The sequence below is a fragment of the Protobothrops mucrosquamatus genome, unplaced genomic scaffold, assembly GCF_001527695.2.
Source record: "Protobothrops mucrosquamatus isolate PMUCROS unplaced genomic scaffold, P.Mucros_1.0 scaffold1727, whole genome shotgun sequence".
NCBI classification, from domain to species: domain Eukaryota; kingdom Metazoa; phylum Chordata; class Lepidosauria; order Squamata; family Viperidae; genus Protobothrops; species Protobothrops mucrosquamatus.
Window position 1 is genome coordinate 345,584 of NW_015387874.1, and position 17,574 is coordinate 363,157.

At 37.2% G+C, this 17,574-nt stretch overlaps 2 protein-coding genes across 3 annotated transcripts in view; one reads left to right on the forward strand and one right to left on the reverse strand.

Annotated features, from left to right (window-relative positions):
• The window catches only part of ELP4 (elongator acetyltransferase complex subunit 4), a 159,369-nt gene extending 150,763 nt beyond the window's left edge, over positions 1–8,606 (reverse strand). The window contains exon 1 of the mRNA XM_015822932.2: positions 8,362–8,606. Within this exon, the coding sequence (XP_015678418.2) occupies positions 8,362–8,606 (245 nt within the window). The remainder of the gene's footprint in view (positions 1–8,361) is intronic.
• IMMP1L (inner mitochondrial membrane peptidase subunit 1) overlaps positions 1–17,574 on the forward strand; it is a 37,011-nt gene that overhangs the window by 5,451 nt on the left and 13,986 nt on the right. For both annotated transcript variants that reach the window (XM_015822929.1, XM_015822930.1), the window contains one exon: positions 16,530–16,661. In XM_015822929.1, the coding sequence (XP_015678415.1) occupies positions 16,557–16,661 (105 nt within the window). In that variant the 5' untranslated portion in view covers positions 16,530–16,556. The remainder of the gene's footprint in view (positions 1–16,529; positions 16,662–17,574) is intronic.

Below are 17,574 nucleotides of genomic sequence, written 5' to 3' on the forward strand. Positions count from 1 at the left end.
TCAAATCAATTTCATCTTTGGAGTTGTCCTAGCCCACATTAGTGTTATGGCTTCATCCACTTTTTTGAAGTAGTTTCAAGGATAAAATGTATCCTTTTCAATTAAAATGTTTTTATATCCTTGATGTATAAGATTTTAGCCAAAATATCCTGGACTTCACCTTGCAAGATTTCCAGAACAGATTTTATATATGTGGTACAATTTAATAAAATATAATTAAAACCAAAACCTAGATCCCATACTTTTTCTATACTTGTTTTCCTACTCATGATTTTTAGAAAGGGAAGTAGAAATTTATCACTGTAAATTATTTCTATTGAAAATGAAATTTATCTCTCCAATGTAACACATATAATTTTATTTTTTTATAAGGCAAAATGCTGGCTTGAATTTTGATTTGTTCTTGCAGAAGTAGTAGTTATTTCTTATAAAAAAATAGTTTCTTTACACATTATTTTGTATCCTGTCCCATTTGTTATTTGGAAGGGCTCTTTGTTGTACAAGGAAGGAAAAAAGTAGAAGACCTCTTTTCATTGAACAGCCTTTGGAGCAGATTATGTGCAAGAGAGGAGGTTATAAGAAAGAAATGTTTTGCATAGTCCATTTACATAATTTTAAATGAAGGCTTGTAAATGAAAATGTTTTAGGATGCAAGTTTGAGAAATTGAAGAATCCTATGTGTAAGAGATCGTTCATTAATTTTTGTCTCCCAATTGCAAATTTGATAGGAGAAAAGATAAGTGTTTGGAAATCAGAGCAGGATAAATGGAAAGAGGATATAATTACTAGGGTGTAGATCAAAAACACTCCGTGAAGCGAGTGAAGTGATGATTCTTTGAATTTGTTGCTCAGAATGTCAAGGATGCTACTTCTCAGTCTTCTTAGCATGTATGGACATAAAGCATTTCTGGGATTGTACTGAGCACTAATAATTATTTCAATTATAGATGCCTCAGCTTAATTACTATAGAAAATTGGGATAAGAGGTTGTTCCAAAGGCTTCTCAAAGGGTTGAATATTGAATAGAGATTTGTGGATCATAATTTCAATATTTATTTATAAAGTTATTGTTCAAATTTCAATTCCTATCTATTTTAGCCAAAGACGCAGGTTGCATTTGTGTTTCATGTGCAGCTGACTGAAAATAAGAAACATCTGTGAATCCTGTTTCACTTCTTCATTTACATTTTGAAAATCTGTGGAAAGGGTCACTAGTGCTTCAGATTAGCATTTCATTAATTGTGACCCTTATTTGCTTCATGGTCTTTGGTTATGCTATCTTTCAAAACTTTAAACACGTATGAGAAGAGTCAAATTCTATTTGAATCTTAATTTTTTGGAGATAGTAATTTAGTCATGTCATTGAGGATTGCTGCAATAAATTTCCTTTTCCTTTGCATATACTTTCTGATTTCATAAATGTTTCTTAAAAATTATTCAAATATACTTTGCAACTTTTTAGTTCAGATTTACAGTATTTAAACATAAACTACCAGTAAAAATATTGATTGCACTTCATTTGCTTCATAACAAGCTTGATCCTTTAAGAACAGAAATACTAACTCTGATTTTATTTATTTATTTATTCATTCATTCATTCGATATGCTGCCCATCTTGCAGATTGAGGTGACTCTTGAGCGGCTTACAATGTAATAAAACATACAGATATAAAAACAATTATAAATATTTTATATACTTGTGCCTGACATTCTTGGCTATACCATTTTTCTCAGTTTTACTTTTTAAAAAAGGTTTAATAATAGTTTTGCTGCCATTTTATTTCATTCAAATAAAACTAGAATAAACAATAGACATTGCAGTTAGTTTTGTATTAGTGACACAAAACATTAGCATTGAGTTCACAGTGCATGGTATCACTTTTATGCCGTTGAACAAGTTTAGCAGCATGGACAGAGTAATCATTATATTACTTGGCTGTCATCCACTGAACAGAAACTGGAGATCAAAAGGTGATTTTCTCTAGCTCCAGGATGGCCTTTTTTGTTTCAAGCCCTCATCTAGGAGGCCATGATGTGTTATCATATGGAACGTGGGCTTTTCTGTAATCTGCTTAGCTGCACTGCAGTTTGAATTTTCATTCTGTGTTTGAGTAATTTATAATTTTAATGAGACCATGGCTCTTGTGGGCTTTGAAATATATTAAAAGCTCTTTTGTGCATATGCTTTTGTTCTTGCTTAATAGGCTCAGTGTATTTAAACCTGATGAATTTTTATTCATGGATTTAGATGTCTGGGGATTAACTGAGGCTGAATATCACAGCATTCATCTATTTATGTTTGGAAACTGAATTGTTATTACTTATTCAAAAATATAGTAAAGTGGAATCTAGTAGTAAATTGTCACATAAATGCACCTGTTAATTGTCACATAAATGCATCTGCTTTGTGTGTATGTCTACTGTTACTCTAAACATTCCATGTTTTACTGAACAAGTAAATTCCATTAAATTTTGTTATCTTCGGAGCTTCTTCAAAGAAACAGTATATAGACCAAAAGACACTTGGTACAAGATGCTTTATTAACATTCAGGGAAAGCCGACAGAGAAATAGCATTTGTGATACCAATTCAAGGTCAGTATATATTTCAATATTTCCCAGAATTCCTGATGCCTAGATTTTGCATTGATTGAAGGTACTTGTAAACAGTCACTGCTTGATCAAAAAAATTCTGCAACACTATATCTGATTTGATCCTGATTGGTAGATCATTCAGGATATATATAGGAGCTTTTTCTTAGAGTTATGCCAAGCATTTTAAAGAGATGTTTCAAAATATGTATGAGTGTAAATGAAACACACTCTTTAAAGGAGCTTGGACCACTGTTTTAAATGCTTCCCTAGCTATCTGGACATATAAGATACTATGCATTCTCTAACTTGCTCTTCTTCAAATTGAGTGTTTGGGTTAGTTTCAGGCGTGAGTGATTTCTGAATAATTTAGATTGTGGGAATTTTAATTATAAAAAGAGCTATTCAATAGCACTGCCAAGAACCATATTCCTTGAAGAATTTTTCGGAATAATAGTAAAAGAAAATTCCAGAATAAAAATGGTACCTTTCTCCCTGCCCCCCTCCACAAATGGAAGTACAGTGTTTTTAGAATTACAGATTTCTGAGCTTCTGCCTTCTCAGTTATTTTCATTTGGAAAATAATTATGTCTTTTAGATAATATTAACTACATTCTTAGTGATACTGTAGTAATAATATGGATTCATTTACATTGTAAGAATTTTAGGAAGCAATACAAAAACAAAACTATTGAAGCCAACATACCATAATAAAAATCCTATTCATTAGCAACTATTAAAATATAGTTTACTTTTGAGGAGGATGTAATTTTGCTTCCCAAAAACATTTAGTAAATTCCTCAGGAAATTTTTGTCTCTTCACCTTTTGAAGGCAATATGGGTTAACGCAGTGATGGCGAACCTTTTAGAGACTGAGTGCCCAAACTGCAACCCAAAACCCACTTATGCATCATCAAGTGCCGGGTGGGTGTGGCTCATTGGCTGGGTGTGGCCAATTGGTGGGCATGGCCAATTGGGTGGGCGTGGCTGCAGTGGTAACGGCAGACTGGGTGGGACTAAAAAGTTCAATCAATCAATTCCAACTTTGCAAGATCTTTTTTTTTTCTGCGAGAAGTTGAAATTGACTGATTGAACCTTTTTTTTTTTTGCACACGGCGGCAGAGGCCTAAAGCAAAAAGGTTTTATAAAACCCAGCTGAAGGCCTAGGACTGGGGTGATGGTGCGCGTGCCCACAGAGAGGGCTCTGAGTGCCGCCTCTGGCACCCGTGCCATAGGTTTGCCACCACTGGGTTAAAGTTTTATCTTTGGATATAAATTCAGCCTTCCCCCTCCCCCCTTTTTTGTGCCTCAAAGTTAACGTTGACTCATGGCAACTGCGTAGAACAGGGGTCCCCAACCCCTGGGCTGTGCCCCACTATTGGGCCGTGAGCTGTTTGGAACTGGGCTGCAGAAGCGGAAGAGAGCGTGCATGTGTGCATTTCCACTTGCGTGAGCATGCTCCATTTATGCAAATGGTGGGCATATGTGACTGCCACTCACACAACTGGAACTGCATGTATGCTTGCTGGCCACTCACGCGGAACCATTTCCTTCCCTCCCCCCTCCCCCCGCCAGTCTGCAAAGCTGGAAAGATTGGGGAACTCTGCCCTAGAAAAGTCTCTGAAGTTTTCTTGACAATATTTTTGGAAGTGGTTTGCCATTGCCTCCTTCCTAAGACAGAGAGAGAGTGACAGGCCCAAAGTTACCCGCCTGACTTAGTGCCTAAGGCAGGATTAGAATTTACAGTCTCCCAGTTTCTAGTCTGGTGCCTTAATCACTACACCAAACTGACCTTCTAAATTCAGCCTATTAGGACTTAATGATAGTAATAAACATTCAGTTTTAGTAACTATATATGGAACAGTCTTTCTGGTTTTCTTTGCATATTTTTTTGCTTATAAATTCCAGAATTCAGTTTTATATCTCCTACAAAAGTGTTAGAAGTTTGCAAAAATATAATTCATATGAATATTAAAATGGAATAATAGCTACAGCTATGTCTGCCATTGGTTTCAGTTGAAATTTATTTAAAAAATGGACTTTATTAGAAATATGGAGTTATTCAAAGGAGAACAACCTACCTAAATTATTCATAATCAGTAAGATGCTTGGTAAATCTCAATGTTCACAGAAAATCTGAGTAAGACATGATTAATTGGTTAAATTCATATTGATTACATAAATATATATATTAAATAGATGTATTCATTTTGTTCTGTTATCATGTCAGAATAAGATTCTTGTATTGTTTATTTGTTGAACTGGAGCAGACTTTTGGATGCATAAATAATTTTCTGCATGGATTTCTTTTTGGGGACACACAGTTGACATGCACTGTCAGTTGTAATCCAAGATTATAGCTAACAAGATGTGTATTTCACTTAGAAAATGCTATTGTTTTAGGAACTAACAATAAAAAGGAATAATGGTTGTACTATCCTCAGAGGACCTGTCAATGAAAGATGTAATGGGGATTTAGGAATCTGGAAATGGCCAACTAATTTATGTGAATCCATTTTACTTCAAGTAAAAGGCAAAGCTCTATTCCGTCTGCACTGCATATTGCAGAGCACAAGCTGTCTATAGAAAACCAGGTGGCTGCGTATGGATAGTCCCTTGATATCATTCACTTGCTGTGTAATCTTATTATGCAAAGTTCTAATCTTCACCTAGAATGAATGCCTCTGGGTCAGAATATAGTCATATCAGGGTTTTTAAGGTCATGTTTTGTGATCCTTAGCTTATTCTTCTAAGTAGGACTGGGAATTAAAGGGTATTCCCCAGACACCAGCAGAAATAGACAGCAGAACCTGCTGCCTTTTTGGAAGATAGGACCAACATGAGGTCCCTGGTAGGATTAAACTAGATTTGTAGCTGTAGGATTTTTTAACAGATGTATTATTGGACAGGGAATAGGGGCCACCAGCACAGCGAAATTGGATCAAGATTGACATTCTCGGGGAGTCTGCTGGCTGCTAAAATAGCAGCTGCATGTGGATTTGACTTCTTTCAGGTGAAGCGACTTCCAGTCATTTGGAAAGGATGGGATGAAAAGGAACCTTGGTGATAATTTTGATGTCTGCAAGATTTAGTACCAGTGTAATGAGATTATCGCTAACACCTTCACTACAGAAAAAGCCACCTGGCGTTATAACTGGCAGCAACTCTGAACTAATCCTTTCCCATCTCTTGGATGTAATTCATGGAGTTCACAGCGATTTCTCTCCTAGCTGTGATTAATTTTATAAACCGGGGGTGGTGGTGTTTGTGAATCAGGTAATGAAGAAGCACAAAGATATACTTATATGTTATATTGCTCCAGAATTACAATGTAGCTAAAAATGTGTTGTACAACAAAAACCTCAACATTTTGAGAATACCTTTCCTGAAGTATTTTATCTATGTGATAAAGACTGGATAGTGAGATAGAACATAACAGGAAATTGTCCTCAATAATTTTTAATTACCAAGGATTTCAGTTATAGGGAAAAAGGTCTTTGCATGTACAAATTGCCATATTGCACAACTGTTTTCAGAGATGAGAGATGAGAACAATTCTGTGATATGGAAAATATAGTGGACGTGTCATTTGAATAGTATTACAACTAAAGGTAAACTTGTGAATTAATATGAACTCATATCTGAGTAGTCCAGACACATTTTGGGATTTTTTTATGCCAGTTAATATTTGTGGAAGGGACTTAATAAATGTATTAAGCTATCTGTAAATAGGTGATTTATTGTTCAGTTAATAAATTAATACCATTTTATAATAAGAGTATGTGAAGATTTTTTTTACAAGAAAATGTTAACATTGGTTTGCTAATTTAAATCCACAAGTACTGTAGTTAAAAGTTTATCTTAATTCAGTTTGTTTAGAACCCCAAAACTATTTCAGTTGTTAGGATTATCAATTGAAAGCAGCATTTTTTTGTGACTTGATTTTCTGAATTAGCGTTCACGAGTGTGAAGATTTAATGCTACACAATCTTTTCTTGAATGGTAAAAAAGAATTCAGTTACATTGATAAATTAATTTATAGTACATAGAGTTCTAACTACAAACACATCAAAGCTGATATGAGTGTTTCTTGTAGAAGATTTCCTAGCTTTTTGAAGCAGATTTGAAAAGAGAACTAAAAAGTTTCCATCTGATATTATTCAAGCTTCTGGTGCTTGTGCAGAACTAGTTTTACTGACGTTATGATCCTTTGCATGGAATTTTCTTCACAATAATACAGAAGTGGTTTTTCATTATTTTCTCTGAGAACTTTTAAAAAACTTCCCAATCTAGCATAGAGTTCTTGTAATTTCTCATGCATGTACTAACAAGATCTCACTGTATTGCAGTAATGTACAAAACACTCTACTTTCTTTGATTTTCCATCTTATTGTGCAACAGATATAATAAACTCATTTCTCTTTTCATTCTTCTATATGAAGATTTCTGAAATTTGGAGAGATTAAGAACATAACACACAGACACACACACATACATCAATTAAGCTGTGGAATTCATTGCTAATAGTTGTGGTAATGTATAATGTTATATGGGAATTATCTTGGAAGATGGAGGGAAGAAATGCTACCTAAAGAATTATTAGTTTCAGGCAGGTGGGGTGCACAGTACTAACATGCAGACAAATAAACTCATAAAGGATACTCCCTAATTTATCAGGCTGTAAAAAAGAGATGGCAGGAGGTTTATACTTTCAGACTTGCAAGATTTTGTTAGTGTACCTTACAATAAAGTAGAATTGGCTTATCTGATCTGTTTCCTATCTGGTTTTACTTGAGAAGGCTAACACAATAGCATTGAACAGGTTTTTAGTAGCTAATATTATTGATGTCTATTGCTTCCTGAATCATAGTTAGTATACCTTAATAGAGGTTTCTAAGAAGCATCAGGGATGGAAGCTATTGCTTTCTGATCCAAGTTTGTGAGTGTTTCAAATACATTTAGTCAGCATGGTTTGACACTATTATTGACTGACACTGTCTATATAATATGAAGGCACATTAATGTAGAAACTGTCCTCAACTCCCAGTCTTGGTGGCAGTCGCAAAGGGATGAACAATACTAGCTAAAGAGAGCAACCCCCCCCAGCAATAATCAAAGGAAACAAAGAAAATGCAGAACAATTTTTGATGGAAATAAACATTGATTTGAAAATGGATAAAAAAGGCTAAACAAGAAGCTTTCCACAGAATAGCCAAAATTAAAGGTTGGAAGGAATATATTAGAGATTTCTATGGAAATGGTAGTTATATTTAGAAGAGTGGTATTGAAATGCAAACCAGAAATATTACTGTCTAAGGAAAAAAATGATGTACTGGAAATTTTAAATTTTGGAGGATGTTAAGAAATGGTGAGCCTTTAGGAGTAGATAATGTAACTGGAGTACTGCTAAATATGGAAGTGATTGTTTGAATGGCTGAGCAATTTATTAAGACTTCATCTGTCTATTTGAAAAATGCAATTATTGTTCCCCTATACCATGGGGAACCTGCAGCTCCGGAGCCGCATCTGGCTCTTTAAGCCGTCTCCTGCGGCTCCCAGCCATGTGCAGTGCCAAAAAAAAAAAGTGGGACTAAAAAAGTTGAACCAATCAATTCAAACTTCTCACGAAAAAAACCCTCAGGAAGTTTGAATTGATTGGTTCAAGGGACGCCGTCCGCCTGTCAAGCCCCGTAGGCTCGACATAGACAGGAGGGAGGCAGCCCCGCAGCCAGAAGCCGGCGGTCCGAGCGGAGCGGCACAGAAGACCTACCAGTCGGCGTGGGAGACTCCAGTGTTGCAGGTGAGCAAGGCCTGCCGTCCGCGGACCGGTTCTGCACCCCGACGGCCAGCTGGGGCAGCTTTCACTGCTCCAGCCTGGGGACGCCAGTGGCATAGAAGGCGGTTTGGCGGCGTTGCCATGGGCGGGGCGTTCTTGCAGCGGACAACTCGGGCCCAGATATTTCCCACGGTTCGGGACTGGAGACGCCGGTGGCGCAAGGCCCGGACTGTCGGCATTGCCGTGGGACCACCCCCTGCGGTGCCAGCTAATGCGGCGTGCTCCTGGCAACCCTCGAACTGTGCTGGCTTCCTCCTGCGGATCTCCCCCCGGCGCAACCTATCAAAGGAAGCGGGAATGGCTGCAGCCATGACACGCTTACCTGGCCAGAGTACTTTTGCCCGACCCGGGCAGGCCGCGGAGCAAATAGAGGCTTTTGCTGAAGTGGCGAGCGTGGGGCCTGCCTCGGGCACAGCGGGGCTGCTGGAGGCTGAGGTCCCGAAGGCGTGGACCAGACTATCTTCCATAGCGGCGGGACGGCGACCACGGGAGCAACATCCTGCTCATCTCCGGCGGCAGCTGAGCCATCTGGTGCTGTTTACACGGCAGTTCGTCCATGTGACTGAGATAGGCAGCGGCCCCAACTCTGATCCGGGGAAACGAGCAGTGATTCACTTAACAATTGTGACAAGAAAGGTCATAAAATGGGGCAAAATTCACTTAACAAATGTTTTGCTTAGCAGCAGAAATTTTGGACTCAATTGTGGTCATAAGTCAAGGACTGCCTGTACTGTAATTGAACATTTTCTTCCTTGCACCTGTTCTTGATAATCCCTTTAGTATTTAACACTTAACATTTTGTATTTGTTGTCCTACATCAGATTATTTGATTATTCTGTTATATGAATCAACATACAACAGGACTTTCAGGTGAGATATGAGACAGCATTGCAGTGGAGATTGATGGCCAAATGGTGAATTCTGGTTGAGTCTGTCTGGATAAAGAAAGACTGTGAGATCATCCAACTGTACTCTAGATAACTTGTCCTCATAAGGGAACCTTGGGAACTGAGGTTTTTGTGGTTGACTTGTGAGTCGAGCGGCTGAGAACTGAGATATTTCCATCAAACTCACAACCGTAATGCAGCTATAATGGACATAAGGTTTTGTAAAATCCTCTTTCTTAATCACTATTGGATGTAATCAATTTACAATTAAAGACATCTGATCTGTAAGATAAAAGAAAGCCACTTGGTGAATCAAATGTTCTTTCTAGATTAAAGGAGGAGAGGAAAAAAGGTTTAAAGGATTTAAATCTCCAGCAAAAGCTTAACGATGGTTGGATGCAAGAAAATTTAAACAGGTAAAGAAGGCAGTAATTTTAATAGTTTATTTTTTCTGTGAAAGTGCGTCTTGAAATACTAGAACTAAATAGACAAATGGACTAGAATTTCTTAGGAATGTTGTTTCTTTAATATTAAAAATGTAGATATTGATGGATTGCAGTTGAAGAGAATACAGTATATATATGCGCGTGTGTGTGTGTGTGTGTAGATAGAAACAGAGACTGAGACAGGAATGTCATAGTTGAATCATGGAGTCCTTGGTGCTCTCTGAGCTTGGTTGGTTGCTTGCTCATATTTTGTTCAGTGCTAGATAGGAGTTGGGTTTGTTTTTCCTCCTTGATAGTTCCCTGATTATTGTTTACTGCTTGATTGTTTGTCTTGAGTTAATCCTGGTATTAATCCCTTGTTGATTGCTGGTGAGGATGTGTTCTGGTGTTCTTTTCTTTTGCTTTTATATTGTTCTTTTGAATTGTCCATAAATGATTATCTCTATGTCTGTTGGTGGTGGTTGACTTTGCCTAAATTCCAAACTTCCAGGAATTCTGTCACATTTTTGGATTTATTTTGGTCCAGAATGCTGACAGTTTTCCAGTTGAAACTATGGTTGAGTCTGCCCATATGTTATGACATACAATAAGTACAAGATTTGTGAAATTAAAAGGTGTTCCAAGGGATGTCTTGGTGCACTTTGTGAGGAAGAGGACAAGAGACCAAGTTCTACAACAGCCTTTTAATACAAGATTGAAGAGTGATAACACAGAAGTATTTGTGCTTAAAGAAATTCCAATTGGAGCAGAGTTAAGAGAAAAAAGTACTTCTTTGGAAGATGTGACTTTTGCTTTAAAATAGCAGCGCTTTGATTAAATTCTGTGCAGAAAGCAAGATCATTTTTAGAAAAAATTACCTGGAGGAAATACAAGTGGAGATGACAGCTGAGACTGCAAACAATCCTCAGCTGGTAGTTTAGTGACCAAAGTTATGATGGGGTACTTAGGATCTGGTTCCAAAGTTATGATGGCCACCTCCCTGGTTATGTGGCCACAACTCAGGTGCTCAGTAATTAGCCCACAGCTATTGGCAGTATCCCAGACAAACCCCTATATTTTACAATGTTTTTTCTGAAAATTTACAATTTTTGGCAAAATCAACCTATAGCAAAAAATTAATTCATTTAACAACTATGGCATTCACGTTCTGATGATTGTTCATAGCAAAAAAGGTTGTAAAAATGGGATGGTCACGTGGCTGATATTCTTTAAAACTGTCATTACTTATGACCATAATGGGTAGGCTCCATTACATTCAAGAAGCATGGACTGCTGTACATAAAAATCTCAACAAGTGCAACAGAAAAATGAAAAGGATATTACTAAATTAGGAACTATATCTACTGACTTAAAAAATGCTGTCCTGATGATAGATTGCAAATGCTTAACTTGGAATATAAATAGTCAAAAGAGAAAAAAAATCATTATGTGAAAAAGTCCCTATATGGTTTCTGTCTCCTTGCTTCTAGTTTTTTACATAGTTTTAAAAAATGTTAATTATTTTTCTATTTATCTTTTTACTGTTTGCCAAGAGTCGCCGAATCAATGAGATGGGTGGCGTATTGATTTTATATAAATAAATAAATAAATGATGATGATGTTATCCATTCAATGTCTGACTCTTGGCGATTCTATGGGCCAGGTCTCGCCACATCTTCCAATCTTGCACTGCTTCTTTGAGTTTTTCTATGTGGCTGGTGTCAGCTTTGATAGTGTCCAGTCACCTTTCGTGGTCTGGTTTCCTTTTACTGCTAACTCTTCCAAACCTAATTGCTTTCTCCAGTGAACTCCCTGCATGGCATGACTAAAATAAGTGAGATGCAGTTTTGTGATTTTTTTTCATCCATAGACATGTCTAACATTATGTGCTCCAGTACTTGTTGGTCACCTTTGTTGTCCAAGGAATATGTAGGAGCCTTCTTCTAGAACCACAGCTCAAATGAATCAATTTTATTTCTAGCTTGCTTTTTTATAGTCCAGCTTTCACAACCATAGATAGCTGGGGGGAACACAATAGAGTGGACTAATGTACATTTGGTTGCCAGGCCGATGTCCATGCTTTTCCATATTTGGCTCATGTTCATCATTGCTGTGCGACCCAGTGCAATCCAACATTTTCTTTCTGGGCTGCATTCACCACTTTGAATGATCTGCGACCCTAGGAAAGTGAATTGTTCCATGCATTCTATAGCTGCATCATCAGTTTCTATTTTGATCTTTCCATTCCTTCCAGTCACCATGAGCCTGGTCTTTTTGATGTTCAGAAAGAGACCAAAATTCTCAATTTCTTCTTTGATTTTCTTGATCAGATGTTCTAGGCCTTCTTTGGTTTCTGAGAGGAAAGTTGTATCATCAGTATATAAAAGATTGTTGATGTTTCTTCCTCCAATCTTTACCCTGATTTTTGATTCTTCGAGATCTAGCTTCCTCGTGATGTTTTGGCATACAGATTGAATAAGAAAGGGGAGAGAATGCAACATTGTCATAGTTCTATGTTAAACTAATTGTATCTCCATATGATGTTCACACAGTTAGCTTCCTGATTTGTGTACGGTGATTTCAGCAACTTGATGAGATGTGCTCTACTCCCAGGTCTTGTAGGCTCTTCATAGCTTTTCTTGATCAATATAATTGAAGGCTTTCTTGTAGTTGATGAAGCACATGTGATTTTTTTTGATATTCGCAAGATTTTTCCATGATCCAGCGCAGATTTGCAATATGGTGCCACAACCCCTTCGGAAGCCAGCTTGATGATTGGTGCTAGACATTGTTGTATAATTTTAAGTAGAATCTGGTTGATGTGAGGGATGAGTGGAATTGTGCGATAATTGGAGCAATCTTCAGAGTCACCCTTTTTCGGCAGTGGAAAGAACACTGAGAGTTTCTGATCCTGTGGCCATGTGTTGGTTTCCCAAATTTTCTGGCACAGATCTCTAATGACTTTGGATGATACAGGTCTCAGTAATTTTGCAGGGATGGTGTCAGCACCTGGAGTCTTGTTGTTGGGAGTTGGTTCATCCCCCATATGACCTTTTTCTCAAAGGTGGCTTGTTCTATTTCTACTTCTCTTTCCTCATCATCCTAAGGCTGGGCCCCTTTGCTATCTGGATACAGGTCTTCTGTATATTCTTGTTGTCTATTCTTGATGCCTTTTTGTCAGACAATTCTTTCCTTTGCTTTTTTTTAATAGCAATAAGTGGTGCTCAGATCCTTTTAACTTGCATAAATGCACTCCTGGTGTAAGCTTTCACGTAGTCTGCTTCAAGCTGTTTACATCACTCATCCCAATAAACTTCATTGTCTTCCTTGCTTCCCTCTGGAAAGCTGTATTCAGTTTTCTTGCTTCTTCCCATTTGCCTGCTGCCTTGGCTGCTTTTCTTTGCTCAGCTCTTTTGAAGGTTTCATCTGAGAGCCATTTGCCCTTTTTCTCTGGCTTCCTACGTATGTGTTGTTCTGCAATTCCAGTAATGGTCAATTGTATTTCCTGCCATAGTTCATCAGAAGTCTTCTCAGCAGTGACCAGTAGCTGAAACTGATTTTTCACCTCAATTGTACATGTAGTAGGGATTTTGGTGACATCAGACTTCTTTGGAGGCACTGCCTTTTTGATGGTGCATAGTTTAATTTTAATCTTTGCCATCAACAATTCATGATCTGAACCGCCATCAGCACTTGGATATGTTTTAACAGCAAGAACTGAACTGTTCCATCAATGACTGCATAGGACATCGTCAAACTGATTATTATGGTGAGGTCCAAGTGTATAAGCGGCGCTTGTGCTATTTGAACATCTATTCATGATCCTAAATAATTTTTCTTGGCAAAATTGTATTAAATGACCACCTGCATCGTTTCTCTCACCTAATCCATAATGACCAGTGATGCCTGCCTCTGCTTGTTTGCCAACTTTTGCATTGAAGTCACCCGGAATGTAAACAGTTGTCTTTTTTGAGCACTTGTGTCAGAGTTTCTTGGACCCTGCCATAAAAGCCCTCTGTTTCAACAGTCGTTGGGACGTAGACTTGGATAACTGTAATGTTGAGAGGCTTGGCATGAATTCTGATGGTCATAATTTGGTCATTGACAGTTGAAAAGCTTTCCACTGCTCCAGCAAGTTTCTTGCTTGCAATAAATGCCACTCCATTTGTTTTCTTAGTATCATGTCCTGAATAAAAGACAGTGAAATCCTCAGACTGGAAAAAGTCATTATCTGACCACAGGAGATTAATTTCCAACCTGATCGTCTCTCATTTGACAATATCTAATTTACTCTGACTCATTCCTCTGACATTCCATGTGGGCATCCGGTGTATCTCTGTACAACACAGACATTTGCTTATGCCACTGGCTGCCTCAGCAACTGGGAATCCTGTTGTCCTATTGTTGGGCACCCTATCTGACATGTTTGAGACCTTTCCATAAAATTTTCTTGGCAAGTTTTTTGTGGATTAAGTTGTCAGGTCTTTCTCCAACCCTGTAACTCACTTTTCGACAGCTTGCAGAAACAGCAACTGCCACGGTCCTTGTTAACCCGGGCGACGACCGATCTGCTATAGGATTCTTTTTCTGTTGTCTCATGTTAATGGGTTTGTGGATAATCTTAGTCTGGCTCCTCAGTTGAGACCTGTCTAGCTTGGGTGACCCTTCTGATATACTACCTTGTGGTATACCTCCACAATAGCTCCCAATCTTAACAGAACACACAAGCCCCTCCCCTGCAACAAGGTTATCCATATGGAGGAGAAATAAATAAATAAATAAATAAATAAATAAATAAATAAAAAATGAAAAAATATTTTATCATTATACCCACCCATAGTTAACTTTATAGTGATTCATTCCAACTGTCCTGTGATAATAATTGATCTCCTGACAATTTTTCTTTTATTCCTGAAAAAAAAGTCTTTAAACTGAATATGTTAGTCATTTCACACTAAGGGTTTCATTCATACGTATCCTGGTTTGATGAGATTGCAGAATAAACTATGAATGTAATTAGTACTATACCATACTATGATGAAAAAGATATTCTAGTCATTTGATGGAATCATAGTTTAATGTGAGAAAAGACTACCTATAAGCCAAAACAAAAAGTTGAATTTAAAACTAGATGTATTAAATTAATTTTTAAGGAACATTCACATAGTCACAGAACTGCTCAAAGGGGCATAAAAAGTGGTGGGATTCAGCTGGTTCGCACCACTTCGGCAGAACTGTTAGCTAATTTTTTGTTGTCCAGGCCCAGAATGGACTTCCGGAAGCGGCATCCACACAGAGAACCGGTTGTTCACATATTTGAATCCCACCACTGGGCATTAAACAAGAGTTAAAAATATATAGTAACAAAAGAAGAACCAACATGATAAAACAGTGTATGGTGACATCTTTATTGTAAAGACTCTTCCATAAAATCGATTAGGTATAAACATTTCAGTGTAGTTAAAATATTATTTGATTACTGAAGACTGAAATAACTTGGTTGGCCCTGGTTTATATCTGATGTTAGTCCCTCTTTGTTCTTATGGATGTTTAAGTAGAATTTTATACATTTATTCTGGTCATTCTCCTGCACCACTAGATGAAAATGTGCTTAGAAATACCCTGTAAAATGCTTTTAGTTATTATTTTGCTGATCATTATTACAAATTAGGTTGTGAGATTTTTGTATATGTCTCTGCTTGGTCTAATTATGTTGCATCTTGTTTGGATATTGGGAGAATATTAAGGAATATGACGTCACTAACACAGGTAACATATTTCTGCATTTTTAATCTAATGCAGGGGTGTCAAACTGTCGGCCTGCGGGCTGGATGCGTCATGCCGAAACCGCACCCACCCCATTGCCGGCACTGGAAAAAAAGTCACGTCACGTCACATGACGTTGCGAGTTTGACACCCCTGATCTAACGTAATGAGCTCCATTACAATAAAAATTAGTATTAGATTCAATAATTATGAATGGGAGTTATGAAAGTGAAAATGTTTAGTAACAGTGTTCAGAAGTGCCTAGTGATGACAGTTGTGTTTTAAGTGTATCCATTCCCACTCCACATACCTTAGCTATGTCAAGACTGAGTTACTTTAAAAAAACTTTACATAGCATTGACTTTAAAGAATCGTTGAAAGTTGACTTGGCCTAAAATGTAAAGACAAGAATGTTAATATATACGTGCATATATTATGCATGTTGAGTACTGACTAATATCTAAGACCATAAATGGTGTAAAAGCAGTTAAGAGTGACAAGATATACATCTTTGATCTGTTATCAGTATTATAAGTACTTTGCTATATGAAATACTAGCAGTCATTTTCTTGTTGATTTTTTCCCCCTGTTGGTAAAAACATTTTTATTTAGGCATGTTTTTGTCTACTATTGATCTTGTAAAAATAGTAGTGGCATTTCTCTGTCTCTATATGTCCAAATTATTTATTTTTATCTCACCTTTATTGTTTTCATCGATAAGTCAAAGTAGGGAACACACCTAATATTCCTTTGTCCTCCTATTTTTCCCACAACAACAACCCTGTGTAATAGATTGGCCTGGCAGAGAGTAACTGGCCCAAAGTCACTCAGCTGGCTTTCATGCCTAAGGCAGGACTAGAACTCACATTTTCTAGCTTTGTGCCTTAACCTCTAGACCAAACTATTGCATTGTGATTGAATATACACTGATTTATAACAGTCATATCTTAAGTGTTGCTTGACTAATATGTGATATACATATCTCTGCAAAAATGAATAATTACTGTGCTTTTCTTTAAACTAGGACCAACTGCACACCTATTATACTGTTATGTCGCAAGATGTAATTGGAAAGACTTTCCGACTTCTGGGGTATACCATTCAGTATGGGTGCATAGCCCATTGTGTATTTGAATATCTTGGAGGAATTGTGATGGTAAGTTAAAAGAAGTTAATTTTGATGATGAAAACAAATATATGTTAGTTTTCAATTTGTTACTCTTGAGTCTACTAACATCTTTGTATCAATAATCTCAGCAAAAGACAGCATCTTTCTGATATGGCCTCAGTTTAGAAACTAATCCAGATTAGGCCTGGTTAATAGTGCGATGAGAAACTAGCTTAGTATAAAGACTAAGTTAGATAGAAAGTTGAAAATATATCCCAAAAGAACCAATAGAGGGGAATATTTGTAGGGCTAGTTGAAATGAAGGGTCCTTGGTGCTCTCTGAACTTGATTGTTTTCTTGCAGACGTTTCATTACCAGAACTAGGTAACATCATCAGTGCTAGTAAGGAGTGGGGTTTGCTCTTATTTTATGCTCTAGCAGCTTGCCCTATCAGTTTTGGTGGGGCTGGTCTTGATGGTTCTTTCATTGGGCTGTTTACTGTTAGCTTGTTTGGCAGTTCCTTGATATCTTTATCTCTACCTCACTTGGAAGATGTATGTTTGTGGTGAGAGGAGGAAGTAAAAGAGTCAAAGATCTCTAGCATGGATTTGTATTAAAGTAATATGTAGGTTAGATAATGGTTTTCTTGTAGAGCTGTCAAAGCTCATTTCAGAAATTGTTAAGTTCTAGCAACATCTCTAGTAAAAGTCCAAGAATTTTGGAATCAAAATCCACAAATACTAATACAGTGAGGGGGAAAATTATTTGATCCCCTGCTGATTTTGTACGTTTGCCCACTGACAAAGAAATGATCAGTTTATAATTTTAATGGTAGGCTTATTTTAACAGTGAGAGACATAATAACAACAACAACAATCCAGAAAAATGCATTTCAAAAAAGTTATATTTTTTTTGCCTCAAAATGCATTGAGTACCAAATTTGACGAGTTTCAAAGCAGTC